The sequence below is a fragment of the Oncorhynchus tshawytscha genome, unplaced genomic scaffold (assembly GCF_018296145.1).
Source record: "Oncorhynchus tshawytscha isolate Ot180627B unplaced genomic scaffold, Otsh_v2.0 Un_contig_635_pilon_pilon, whole genome shotgun sequence".
Lineage (NCBI taxonomy): Eukaryota > Metazoa > Chordata > Actinopteri > Salmoniformes > Salmonidae > Oncorhynchus > Oncorhynchus tshawytscha.
The window spans coordinates 88,890-101,057 of record NW_024609618.1 but is presented as its reverse complement, the minus strand read 5'-3'; the positions used below and the strand labels follow the sequence as shown (position 1 = coordinate 101,057).

The 12,168-nt window shown below is 43.0% G+C and overlaps 1 protein-coding gene across 9 annotated transcripts in view; it reads right to left on the bottom strand.

Moving 5' to 3' along the window:
* Positions 1-12,168, bottom strand: part of LOC112235013 (protein TsetseEP-like) — a 28,622-nt gene that overhangs the window by 6,278 nt on the left and 10,176 nt on the right. For 3 of the 9 annotated variants that reach the window (XM_042316342.1, XM_042316339.1, XM_042316340.1), the window contains exons 2-4: positions 9,524-9,788; positions 6,652-6,736; positions 4,576-4,650 (exon numbers count right to left, since the gene is read on the bottom strand). In XM_042316342.1, coding sequence (XP_042172276.1) covers positions 4,617-4,650; positions 6,652-6,736; positions 9,524-9,788 — 384 coding nt within the window. In that variant the 3' untranslated portion in view covers positions 4,576-4,616. The remainder of the gene's footprint in view (positions 1-4,575; positions 4,651-6,651; positions 6,737-9,523; positions 9,789-12,168) is intronic. The other 6 variants (XM_042316344.1, XM_042316346.1, XM_042316345.1 and 3 more) reach the window with 4 other exon arrangements.

The following is a 12,168-nucleotide window of genomic DNA, read 5'->3' as shown; positions in this document are numbered from 1 at the left end:
TGGCCGGGGTAGATGGGTGGGAGTATAACGCGAATGTCTAGCCACCCGAAGGTTGCGTTTTCAAATCTCAGCAACAACTCTTGCATTTTAGCTAATTAGCAACTTTGCAACTATTTACTACTTTGCAACTACTTAGCATGTTAGCTAACCCTTCTCCTAACCCTAACCTTAACCATTTAACCTAATTCCTAAACCTAACCTTAACCCTAACCTTTAGTCTAGCTAACGTTAGCCACAACAAATTGCAATTTGTAACATACCATAAGCTTAGCAATGTCGTAACATAACATATTAATTAAAATTCGTAACATATCATACAAAATGGATTGTGGACATTTACAAATTAAATACGGGACACTATCATACTAATTAGAGTGTCCCGGATTTCCATTTACTATGTTACGTCTACCCTGTTGGGGATGTATCAGAATAGTTGGGTAACATAGATAAGATGTTTTATTTTCATTATATGCTTGTGAGTTACTTCTCATATAGAACGTATCTTGTTGTACTATAGTGGTGGCCATTTGCAGTTATCCTTTATCTGTCCTGGGTTCAGTTACTTGAGCCGCAGAGAGGGGAGGGGTCCAGCTTGTCTTCATATGTAAACATATATTTTAAACCATGTGAAGGGATGATTGAGGGGGAACCAATTATCTCTTGGCTCCACAAGGTCTGTGTGCCAGTCACTGTGTCTCTGTGGTCTTCTCCAGGAGGGGTGTATTTGATATATGCCTGTTGATGAGGTTTTGTTTTATGGTCCTGAGTGGTACCAAGAGCGAGATAAGAACATAGTTTAGGAGACAAAGCTGAACGATAATTCATAGCCAATGTGTGTCTTTGCTATAAACTTGTAGTGGTGTGGGGGCTATGCTTTGGCAAAGTGGGTGGGGTTATATCCTTCCTGTTTGGCCCTGTCCGGGGGTGTCCTCGGATGGGGCCACAGTGTCTCCTGACCCCTCCTGTCTCAGCCTCCAGTATTTATGCTGCAGTAGTTTATGTGTCGGGGGGCTGGGGTCAGTTTGTTATATCTGGAGAACTTCTCCTGTCCTATTCGGTGTCCTGTGTGAATTTAAGTGTGCTCTCTCTAATTCTCTCTTTCTCTCTCTCTCGGAGGACCTGAGCCCTAGGACCATGCCTCAGGACTACCTGACATGATGACTCCTTGCTGTCCCCAGTCCACCTGGCCGTGCTGCTGCTCCAGTTTCAACTGTTCTGCCTTATTATTATTGGACCATGCTGGTCATTTATGAACATTTGAACATCTTGGCCATGTTCTGTTATAATCTCCACCCGGCACAGCCAGAAGAGGACTGGCCACCCCACATAGCCTGGTTCCTCTCTAGGTTTCTTCCTAGGTTTTGGCCTTTCTAGGGAGTTTTTCCTAGCCAACGTGCTTCTACACCTGCATTGCTTGCTGTTTGGGGTTTTAGGCTGGGTTTCTGTACAGCACTTTGAGATATCAGCTGATGTACGAAGGGCTATATAAATACATTTGATTTGATTTGATATAAAGGATCTCAGTTGCAATGTGTAAGGACTCAGAGAATTCATTTATAGACACTGAATTAATCTGAGAGTCACAGGGTTGTGATGGAGCTCATATAATTAAAGATGGACTTTATGATAACTCTGACTTGTGTGTGGTTTGCTCTCATGATTTGGTAAATACAGGAAATGTCGACTACAATCCCTGAGTCTATGTTGCCTCTAGATGTAACAATGTTGTAATTGGAGATAGGACAGGCATACAGTAACACACATTCTAGATAGACCTACAGACACTGGTAGGCTGAACATAAACAGTTTATGAGCAAAACATTTGTTGGGAAGATACCTATATTCCAGTGAGTCAGCCTTATTGCAATAATAATGTTGATCTTTATTTGTCAAGTAGAGACAATAAACGTGGCTTGCAAATAGTGGCCTGACTTGCCTTTTCAGGCTACACTGATCAAATGCTGTCACCATCTGGCTATTAGCTAGCTGGCAGTGCATTAGGTATACACTATACAATCTTGAATAACTGTCTTGACACTCTGACTTGGCAACATATCATGGTAAAATAAGTCCCAGCCCTGTTCCTCAAACCCTTTCTCAACAGCGTGGAATAAAAATGCAATTATAGTGAAAGCATTTCAGCTCACACAGACACAGTAAAAAAAATATTTAAAAAATCGCCAATTTAAGTGTCTCACTACCTAAATATAGCCTGCAGAGGGCCCAATGGTATAGCAGCAAAGGTCTAAGGTTCAGGGCTCAGCTATAATTCAACTTCAAAACTGCTCTCTGCAAGGACCCCTGAGTGTGTACAAGCGCAGCTGTTGGCACAAGATTAGTTCTAATTTTGCAGGTGGCTCCTAAAATCAGAGTGGTCCTGGTAAAAGTCCCACCCAACCACCAAATTATGAAACTCTTTGATACTATCATGGCAGCCATTTTGGGTGTGCAGTAAGTGAGTAACTGATTCTCTCTCAGGCATGTGTTTAGCAGGTGCCACGCACCACCAACCAATCCCAAATGGATTCCACTCTGGCACCAGCATTAAGAGGTAAAGAATGTGCTTTTGTGAATGATTCATCACAGATGTCATCTCAATAGAAGGTGGGGGGTCACTGATGATAACCCACATTGGTGTCCCAGTGCAGTATTTCCCATGATCGCAGGGCCCTTTGTTTTCGAAGGCCGTGAGACAGCAGCATATGATAACTATTAACTGTATCCTTATAGAACCTGAAGCTCCAGGATATTAGACTGGGGGGGACGTAGATGGTGGGATGGGGGAGGGAAGTGATGTACGGTGCATTCGGAAAGTATTCAGACCCCTTAACATTTTTCACATTTTGTTACGTTACAGCCTTATTCTAAAATGTATTCAATTGTAAATAAGGTATTTCTGTTTTTATCTTTTATAAATTAGCTAAAATGTCTAAAAACCTGTTTTCGATTTGTCATTATGGGGTACTGTGTGTAGACTGATGAGGAAAATAAATGATTTAATACATTTTAGAATGGCTGTAACGTAACAAAATGTGAAAAAGGGGAAGTGGTCTGAATACTTCCCGAATGCACTGTAGTTCTGGTGGTCGTTGGCGGGGATCAAACAGAAAGTGTCAAATAGAAAGGATAAAGCAAGCTCTGCCAGAATGTGCCCTATCAGACCCAGATGTGTGCTCTACCACATCAGTGGAAGCCTATCAGCGGCAAAAAGGTCCCTTCAAAAACAAACAAAAACAATAGCCTACAGCCCAATCGCCTGGTGTCAAGGTACACTATTGGTGATGTCATACTAGTGTAATCAGGTAAATGGGTGAATGCATCGATACACACTGCTTTCACCAGAGTCATATATACAGTGCCTTCGGAAAGTATTGAGACCCCTTGACTTTTTCCAAATGTTGTTACGTTACAGCTTTATTCTAAAATGTATTAAATGGTTTTTTCCCCTCATCAGTCTACACACAAAACCCCATAACGACAAAGCAAAAACTGGTTTTTTATATATATTTGCAAATGTATAAAAAACACAAAACAGAAATATGACATTTACATAAGTATTCAGACCCTTTACTCAGTACTTTGTTGAAGCACCTTTGGCAGCGATTACAGCATAGAGTGTTCTTGGGTATGACGCTACAAGCTTGGCACACCTGTATTTGGAGAGTTTCTCCCATTCTTCTCTGCAGATCCTCTCAAGCTCTGTCAGGTTGGATGGGCAGCATCGCTACACAGCTATTTTCAAGTCTCTCCAGAGATGTTCGATCATGTTCAATTCCGGGCTCTGACTGGGCCACTCAAGGACATTCAGAGATTTGTCCCGAAGCTACTCCTTCGTTGTCTTGGCTGTGTGCTTAGGGTCGTTGTCCTGTTGGAAGGTGAACCGTCGCCCCAGTCTGAGGTCCTGAGCGCTCTGGAGCAGATTTTCATCAAGGATTTCTACCCTTTCCCAGATCTGTGTCTTGACACAATCCTGTCTCGGAGCTCTACAGACAATTCCTTCGACCTCATGGCTTAGTTTTTGCTCTGACATGCGCTGTCAACTGTGGGACCTTATATAGACAGGTGTGTGCCTTTGCAAATCATGTCCAATCAATTGGATTTACCAGAGGTGGACTCCCATCAAATTGTAGAAACATCTCAAGGATGATCAATGGAAACAGGATGCACCTGAGCTCAATTTCGAGTCTCACAGCAAAGGGTCTGAATACTTATGTAAATAAGGTATTGCTGTTTGTTTTTTTATATATTGGCAACAAAATTTTAAAAACTGTTTTCGCTTTGTCATTATGGGGCATTGTGTGTAGATTGTATTTTTATTTATTTTATCCATTTTAGAATAAGGCTGTAATGTAATAAAATGTGGAAAAAGTCAAGGGGTCTGAATACTTTCCAAAGGCACTGTACATATGTACTGTATATGGCTCTGCCCTTCACCAGGGATGGAGTGCCAGTCACACAGTGTGTCACACCCTGGGTAGTGGGTGAGGGGAGCAAGGAGAGGGAGGTGAGGTGGTATTTTTGACTTGGGAGAGGATAAGAGGCTCTGGGGTGGGTTAAAGTTTAATGATACCTTACCCATAATCCTTCCTAACTCACAGTTTGCTTGTCGATGTTGCTTATAGAGAGGTAAAGTCAGGTGTGAGCTCTATCCTGAAAAGATAAAAGGCAGGGTGAAAGCTGTTATGTACATCAGCACAGAACTCTACACAATTCCACAGCTTGGAAACAGACAACTTAACCACAGCTTCATCCCCAAATTTGGCACTTATGGCAATGCAAATAGATTTCACATGCTTACATCTTTTCCACATAAAACGTAGTGCCAAAAGGAAAGCATTGCACTGAGCTTTATGAAATCAAGTTTAGGCCAAAGTTGTGGTTGAGTTTAATTCAGTCCCAATGGTTGGTGTGGTGAGCAAGTACATGCTGTGCTCTTGTGTGTAAACACATAAGTGAACAGCAGAGGGTACAAGGCACAGGGATTTAGTAACATATAGCTGGGTTTGGGGCTGGAATGGGACTATAGTTAATCGTATAAAGATGTATTAATATATCGTTGGTCATTTAAAACCATGAGTCACTGCTCAGGCTTCAAACAAGAGTGGAAGCATACTCCCCAAAAAAGACAAAGAAAAACATTCCTGAAACTCAGGGCCCACATGCCTTTCCTCCCTTCTTCTTCTTCTTCCGCAGCTCACAACTCCATGGGAACATAACAAACCAACAGAGCCAAGCTTGGCAGATATTTTAAGACCTTGATTAAATTCCTGTGTTAGAAGGCACAAGCCACCAATCACATGGCGCTTAAGACATACACTCCCCTCGCTATAGAAACTGGGAACCCCCCCCAAAAAAAAAAAAAAATGTAAGTGGTGCTATTAATCCATGTTATTGCCTTGTTGTCACACCCCTAAACAGAGTCCACATCCGCCCCCTGCACGCTCACTCACTAAGTCATTCCAACCCCCAGCTAGCATTGGGCCCCAGGCTCTCTGCACTGCTCCTCTAACAGAGAACAGGACTGGCTAAACCAAAAGATAGGAGGCATCTTGAGGTGTTACATCACTTAACGCCTCCCTCCCTCTGCTTATGCAAGTTCAAGCCCTAGGATGTGAGAGAGAGAGAAAGAGAGAGAGGCTGTTCGCTCCCTATGCCAGCCTCCTACCACAAGCTCACCACAGTCTGTAGGATGATGTTTAGCATTACAAACTAACAGTAACCTCTAGGCTTCAAAACAAGCAGACTTTGTTGTTGTTTTTGTCTCCTTCCTTAAGTGACCCTCAATTTTCTTCAGTGAAGTTTACTAATCTTATTTTACAATCTGGTGACCTATAAAGATACAGAACATCCCACCGCACACACTGGTTGAATCAACGTTGTTTCCACGTCATTTCAATGAAATTATGTTGAACCAATGTGAAATAGATGAGTTGACGTCTGTGTGTCACATCCTGACCTTAGTTCCTTTGTTATATCTCTATTTTAGTTTGGTCAGGGCGTGAGTTGGGGTGGGCATTCTATGTTTTTGTTCTATGTGTTATAGTTCTTTGTGTTTGGCCTGGTATGGTTCCCAATCAGAGGCAGCTGTCAATCGTTGTCTCTGATTGAGAACCATACTTAGGCAGCCTGTTTTCCCACTATGGTTTGTGGGTAGTTGTTTTCTGTGTCTGTGTTTTCACCATACAGAACTGTTTCGATTTTCGTTGTTTCACGTTTGTTATTTTGCGTTCAGTTGTAATAAATTTAACATGGACACGTACCACACTGCATATTGGTCTGATCCTTCCTATTCCTGTTCCTCAGATGAAGAAGATCGTTACACTGTGGCCATTGGGATGTCTCAAGTCTACATTTCTTTTGAGGGAGTTAGTAGCTACAGGTACAAAGTCTGGAAAGTTCCTCACTGCTTTGGTGGGTTATTGGTGTAACTGTCCACCCTGTGACCAACCCCCTCCGATCTGCAGGGTAAATGTTGTCATAGATGTTGTCATAGCACCTAAATGCCAGGTCAACACACAAGGACAGGATAGGGGAGGGAGGAAGAGCGAGAAGGTGGTTGCATTGGCGTGCAGTAGGAGGATAGGTTAAACTAGAGTCATGCTACAGTGCCAGGAGAAGGGGGGCAGTAGGGAGAGAGAGGGGGGCACTCACCTCTGCTCCTCCTCCATCTCCTCCTTGGTCATCATCTTCTCTAACTTGCTAATCTTCATTCCTGGGGTAAAGTGCACCTCCTCAGCTGATGCCACGTCAGAGAAAACAGGAGGGACCATGGTCAACACACACTTACACATCATTCATACATACAGTACACACATGTGCATGTTCACACGAACACACACATAGATAAACGTTTGAAGGATTTCTAAGTCCTCTGGGACCTCTGTGGCTGTTAGTTACAGTCCTGTTGCTACAGTATATCAGGATTACAGGAAGGACACACAGTAGTAGAGTACAGTCAAAACAGAGCCAAGAGTGACCGTGTGGCTGTAATTAAATTCAGAGTCAGGTGGCTGATTCACTTTTATGTGTGCCAACGTCACTGATTCAATTTACAGTACACAGAGTGACATTACAACCCTGTGCTATCGGTGGAACCAGACCCCAGCAGTCCCGTGTCTTAGTGAGCCAGTTTGTCTCTCCTTTAGAGGAATACACTTTACTGATACAGACAGAGGTACAAACCAGGCCATATCCCATAGACAGGTCTGATAGTGAAAGAGACACTGATCGCCATATCCTAAAGACAGGTCTGATAGTGAAAGAGACACTGATCGCCATATCCTAAAGACAGGTCTGATAGTGAAAGAGACACTGATCGCCATATCCTAAAGACAGGTCTGATAGTGAAAGAGACACTGATCGCCATATCCTAAAGACAGGTCTGATAGTGAAAGAGACACTGATCAGTTTTTCCCAGGAGTCCATTCTACCGAGAAGATACAAGCTCAATAATTAGATGTAATGTGGTGTTTCATGTAACACCTGAAAGGGTACATAGAGATCTTAAACATGATCATAGGATGAACTAGTGTTCATTTTCTGTCCTTAGGTAACTGTCAACTTCATGACGCAATAAATACACTGAGTATACAAAACATTATTAAGAAGGTCTGCTCTTTCCATGACATAGACTGACCAGGTGAATCCAAATGGGATCCCTTACTGACGTCACTTCTTAAATCCACTTCACTCAGTGTAGGTGAAGGGGAGGAGACAGGTTAAAGAAGGATTTTTAAGCCTTGAGACAATTGAGACATGGATTGTGTATGTGTGTCATTCAGAGGTCGAATGGGCAAGACAAAATATGTAAGTGCCTTTGAACTGGGTATGGTAGTAGTTGCCAAGCGCACCGGTTTGTCAAGAACTGCAACACTGCTGGGTTTTTCACACTCAACAGTTTCCTGTGTGTATCAAGAAGGGTCCACCACCCAAAGGACATCCAGCCAACTTATTTTTGTCTCATCAGACCTTCTCCCATTCCTCCTCTGGATCATCCAGATGGTCATTGGCAAACTTCAGACGGGCCTGGAGATGCGCTGGCTTGAGCAGGGGGACCTTGCGTGCGCTGCAGGATTTTAATCCATGACGGCGTAGGGTGTTACTAATGGTTTTCTTTGAGACTGTGGTCCCAGCTCTCTTCAGGTCATTGACCAGGTCCTGCCGTGTAGTTCTGGGCTGATCCCTCACCTTCCTCATGATCATTGATGCCCCACGAGGTGAGATTTTGTATGGAGCCCCAGACCGAGGGTGACCGACCGTCATCTTGAACTTCTTCCATTTTCTAATAATTGCGCCAACAGTTGTTGCCTTCTAACCAAGCTGCTTGCCTATTGTCCTGTAGCCCATCCCAGCCTTGTACAGGTCTACAATTTTATCCCTGATGTCCTTACACAGCTCTCTGGTCTTGGCCATTGTGGGGAGGTTGTAGTCTATTTGATTGAGTGTGTGGACAGGTGTCTTTTATAGAGGTAACGAGTTCAAACAGGTGCAGTTAATACAGGTAATGAGTGGAGAACAGGAGGGCTTCTTAAAGAAAAACTAACAGGTGTGTGAGAGCCGAAATTCGTACTGGTTGGTAGGTGATCAAATACTTATGTAATGCAATAAAATGCTAATTAATTACTTAAAAATCATACAGTGTGATTTTCTGGATTTTTATTTAGATTCTGTCTCTCACAGTTGAAGTGTACCTATGATAAAAAATGACAGACCTCTACATGCTTTGTATATTTAATTTTTTATTGTTGGACTTACAAAACTGTAAAAACAACAGCAAATCAGTTCCAAGTTATTTTAATTTTGAGAATCTGTGCCAAAGTATTGCCACACATAATAGAGAGATATACAGTTATGTGATCGTATACTATGTTATTATGTTTTAGTCAAATATAATACAGTATTTGTTTGGGCTTTTTGCGGTCAATTTGAGGTCTACAAATAATTTGTAACAAAAGGAGGCGTCCAACTGAAACCTAGTCAGATATATACGTGACAGTATAAAAGACCATGTAGGCACAAAGCTCTTGTGTTTGTGTGGCTCTGTGTGGTTGTATTGTACAGTATTCCAGGGAGGCCTGACCTCTCACCTGGAAACACTTACTGTAATCTGGCACAATGAGACGTGCCTCAATGGAGACCTGGGGCCTCGAGGGATCAGAAAATACCTGACTGAAAGACAAAATGGTGGCTGGTTTGAATGCACGACTCAGTTCCAGTGAAAGGAGGGCAAGTCTCAAGACTGTAAGGGGATGTGTCAGTGGAGGATGTACCCCCACGGTGTATATACAAGCCAGTGTATCTGCTAGCCACCCCAGATCCAGTTTAAATGAGGATTTGCTGGGTATGCAGTGATGTGCATCCAGTTAATGCTGGCTAATGCATTAGGGCCCTTTGAGGTTGGTTTTATGCAGTTAGTCATTGCTAAAGTCAATCCATTCAGGGAGTCAAACTTGATCTGCTTTCGGACGACTGACTGTACCCACAGCTGACAATTAGCTGACACCAAAAACCGATTAAAACATACTACCGTTGCTCTCAAGGTCCTCTGGCTCTGGCATGAAGATGGGCTCAGGGGTGGGTTCCCTCGCTGGCTTGGGGTTGGGTTCCCTTGCTGGCTCAGGGGTGGGCTCTCTGACGGGGACCTCCTTCACCACAGATACAGGTTCAAGTTCGGCGATGAGCTCAAGGATGGGCTCCTCAACAACGACTGGTATGGGCTCTGGCTCAGGGATGGGCTCAGGCACGGGTTCTGGCTCAACCACGGGCTCTGGCATGGGCTCTGGCACAGCCTGCAAGGACAAAGTGTATAACAGATATAATCAACTGTACACCTGAAATGCTGTTTAAAACAATGGAATTGTGATTAATATTGAGCAAAAAATCTGACCACGAACAGTACTTTGTTTTCCAATGGCCTTCAATGGCCTTCAATGGTCAGTGTAGCGGCTAAGGGAATTGTGTTGTATTCCCAACCCAGCAGTCCTAGGTTCTAAATATAGCAGAGCTTTAGGCTAAACTTGTTTCTATAGTACCTGAGACAATTACATTAGTGGAACCAACTGCTCACGGTAATAACAATAAGAACTGATGAGTGTTGTTTGTCATGCATAGCCTCCTGGGGAATATAAAACAGAGATGACTGAGCCCAGTGATTGTATATGAGAACTCATCAGCTCAATCAGTACTGACTTTGGGAAACTGCCAAGAATAGAACCACTGAACAGAACTCATGCAAAAATACAGAGGGAGTGTCTGTCAAATTGTCACTAAAGGCAGCAATAGGACACCCCCATAGTATCCAAATTGCCCCAGTCTATAAGGAGTAGGTCTATGGTGGGGAAATATAGCCATATACTTAAACGGTATCGCTTCCCACATTCTATAAAAAGTAGAAAAGGCTTTTTTCTGCTCTTAAATTGGTGCTGGAGGGACATAACCCAGAATATCATCCTTCGCATGCTGAAACGTAAACCCTGCATATTTTGTGCAAACCTCAACAAATTGCTGACTCAACTGCTGAGCCCTGTGGACGTGATAACCTCTTGACCCATTGTAATGGTTCTTCTATGAGTGGCAGCTGTCATTTGCAGCTCTCTCTCTCAGGTTCTTGTTTAGTGGCTTTGTCCTCTCTGTATGCCGCCTGCCAATGACACAGGCATAAATAAACCCCCCTTAAATCCATCTCCACCCCTCCCTCTCCAGAACTTTCCCTAGCCCTGACAGAACTGGATTCGCAGGAACTCACACACATACACATGCACACACGCACACAACTCACCACAAATATATTTTAATGCAATGGTGTCTGATACATGGGAGAACTAATCTCACAGTGAGGACACAGAGAGACAGAGAGGTCACATATGGGGACACAGTGGGCTCAGGGCTTGACGCGCTGCCAGAGGCCTCCTGTCATCTCTGATCAGAGTAACAATGGCTAAAGCCTAGAACTAAGAGTATAAGTAGGGTGCTCATTTACAGTAAAGTCCAGCTCTAAAGTAGTTTTAAATTCTCCAAATGTAGAAGACCAAAGTGACAAAGTGAAGGAAAGAGGCTGAAGGCGATTTAATCAAAATATTAAATGTTTTGTTGACATTTCTGCCTGTGGCTGTTAATATTTGTGTCTATATAAATTGGCCACATGACTTTAATGTATATATTAAATTTAGCAGAGGAAGCTCACGACCACCTGTGTCACAACCCTCCCCCTCCTCTTGGAGCAGACTTTATGACGATGGACATGTCGACTAACCCACCACAGTAACAGATGGTAGTAGACAGAGCAGGCCAGGGGCATGGATTCTACCAGGCCCAACTGTGTCTCATGGCTGCTCAGGGGTTAGGCTCTCTTTAGACTACTCACACCCAACCAAAGGAATGGAATCCATTTAGCAGACCTACCCACCAACAGACTCTTCCCCTCTGCCACTGAATTCCTCAGCTATTAAACACCAAAATACTCCATGCATAGGACCCAACTCACACATTCACAAAAGCAATCTTATTCAGGGTCATAATAGGGCTGAATGTAGGTCTATAGAATCCCTTTAGAACAATGGTATTCAAACCTTTTCAGGACCATTTTTGCCAGAAGTTCTTGCGACCCCACCCTACCCCAAATCTAATGAGACAATCTTAAAATCGTTAAATGTAGATTTTATATCAACAAATAAACTTCCATTCATTGCATTTTGATCTCTTATCAAAATGAAAATAAACCAATAAATACATTTCCTCAAAAACCCCATTGAGGTTCCCCTGACCTTGATGCATACCAAGATTCAAAATTCAAATGCTAATTAAATGAGATGATGCATTGCTAGTATCGCTGATATTTAATAAGTCTAAGAAGGCCTTCAAGAGCTTTTTTTTGTAAGTCTAAGATTCAAATGCACTACTCCCTTTTTACATCTGAGTAATCTAATTTGCATTATTCCATTCTGCATGGTCAACAATTCAAGAACTTTCATTTTTCTAGATGATCAGGAACCAAACGGAAACTTTAGGATGGCACTGCTTTTGGTAGGCTCTGTTAACAACTGCCTGTCAATTAACCCCTCACTCAGCTCATACAGTGACATTGACCTCTGTTCCAAAGGGTTCTTCGGCTGTCCCCATAGTCCCTTTTTTCTTCGGTTCCAGGTAGAACCCCATGTAGAGTGACCTTTT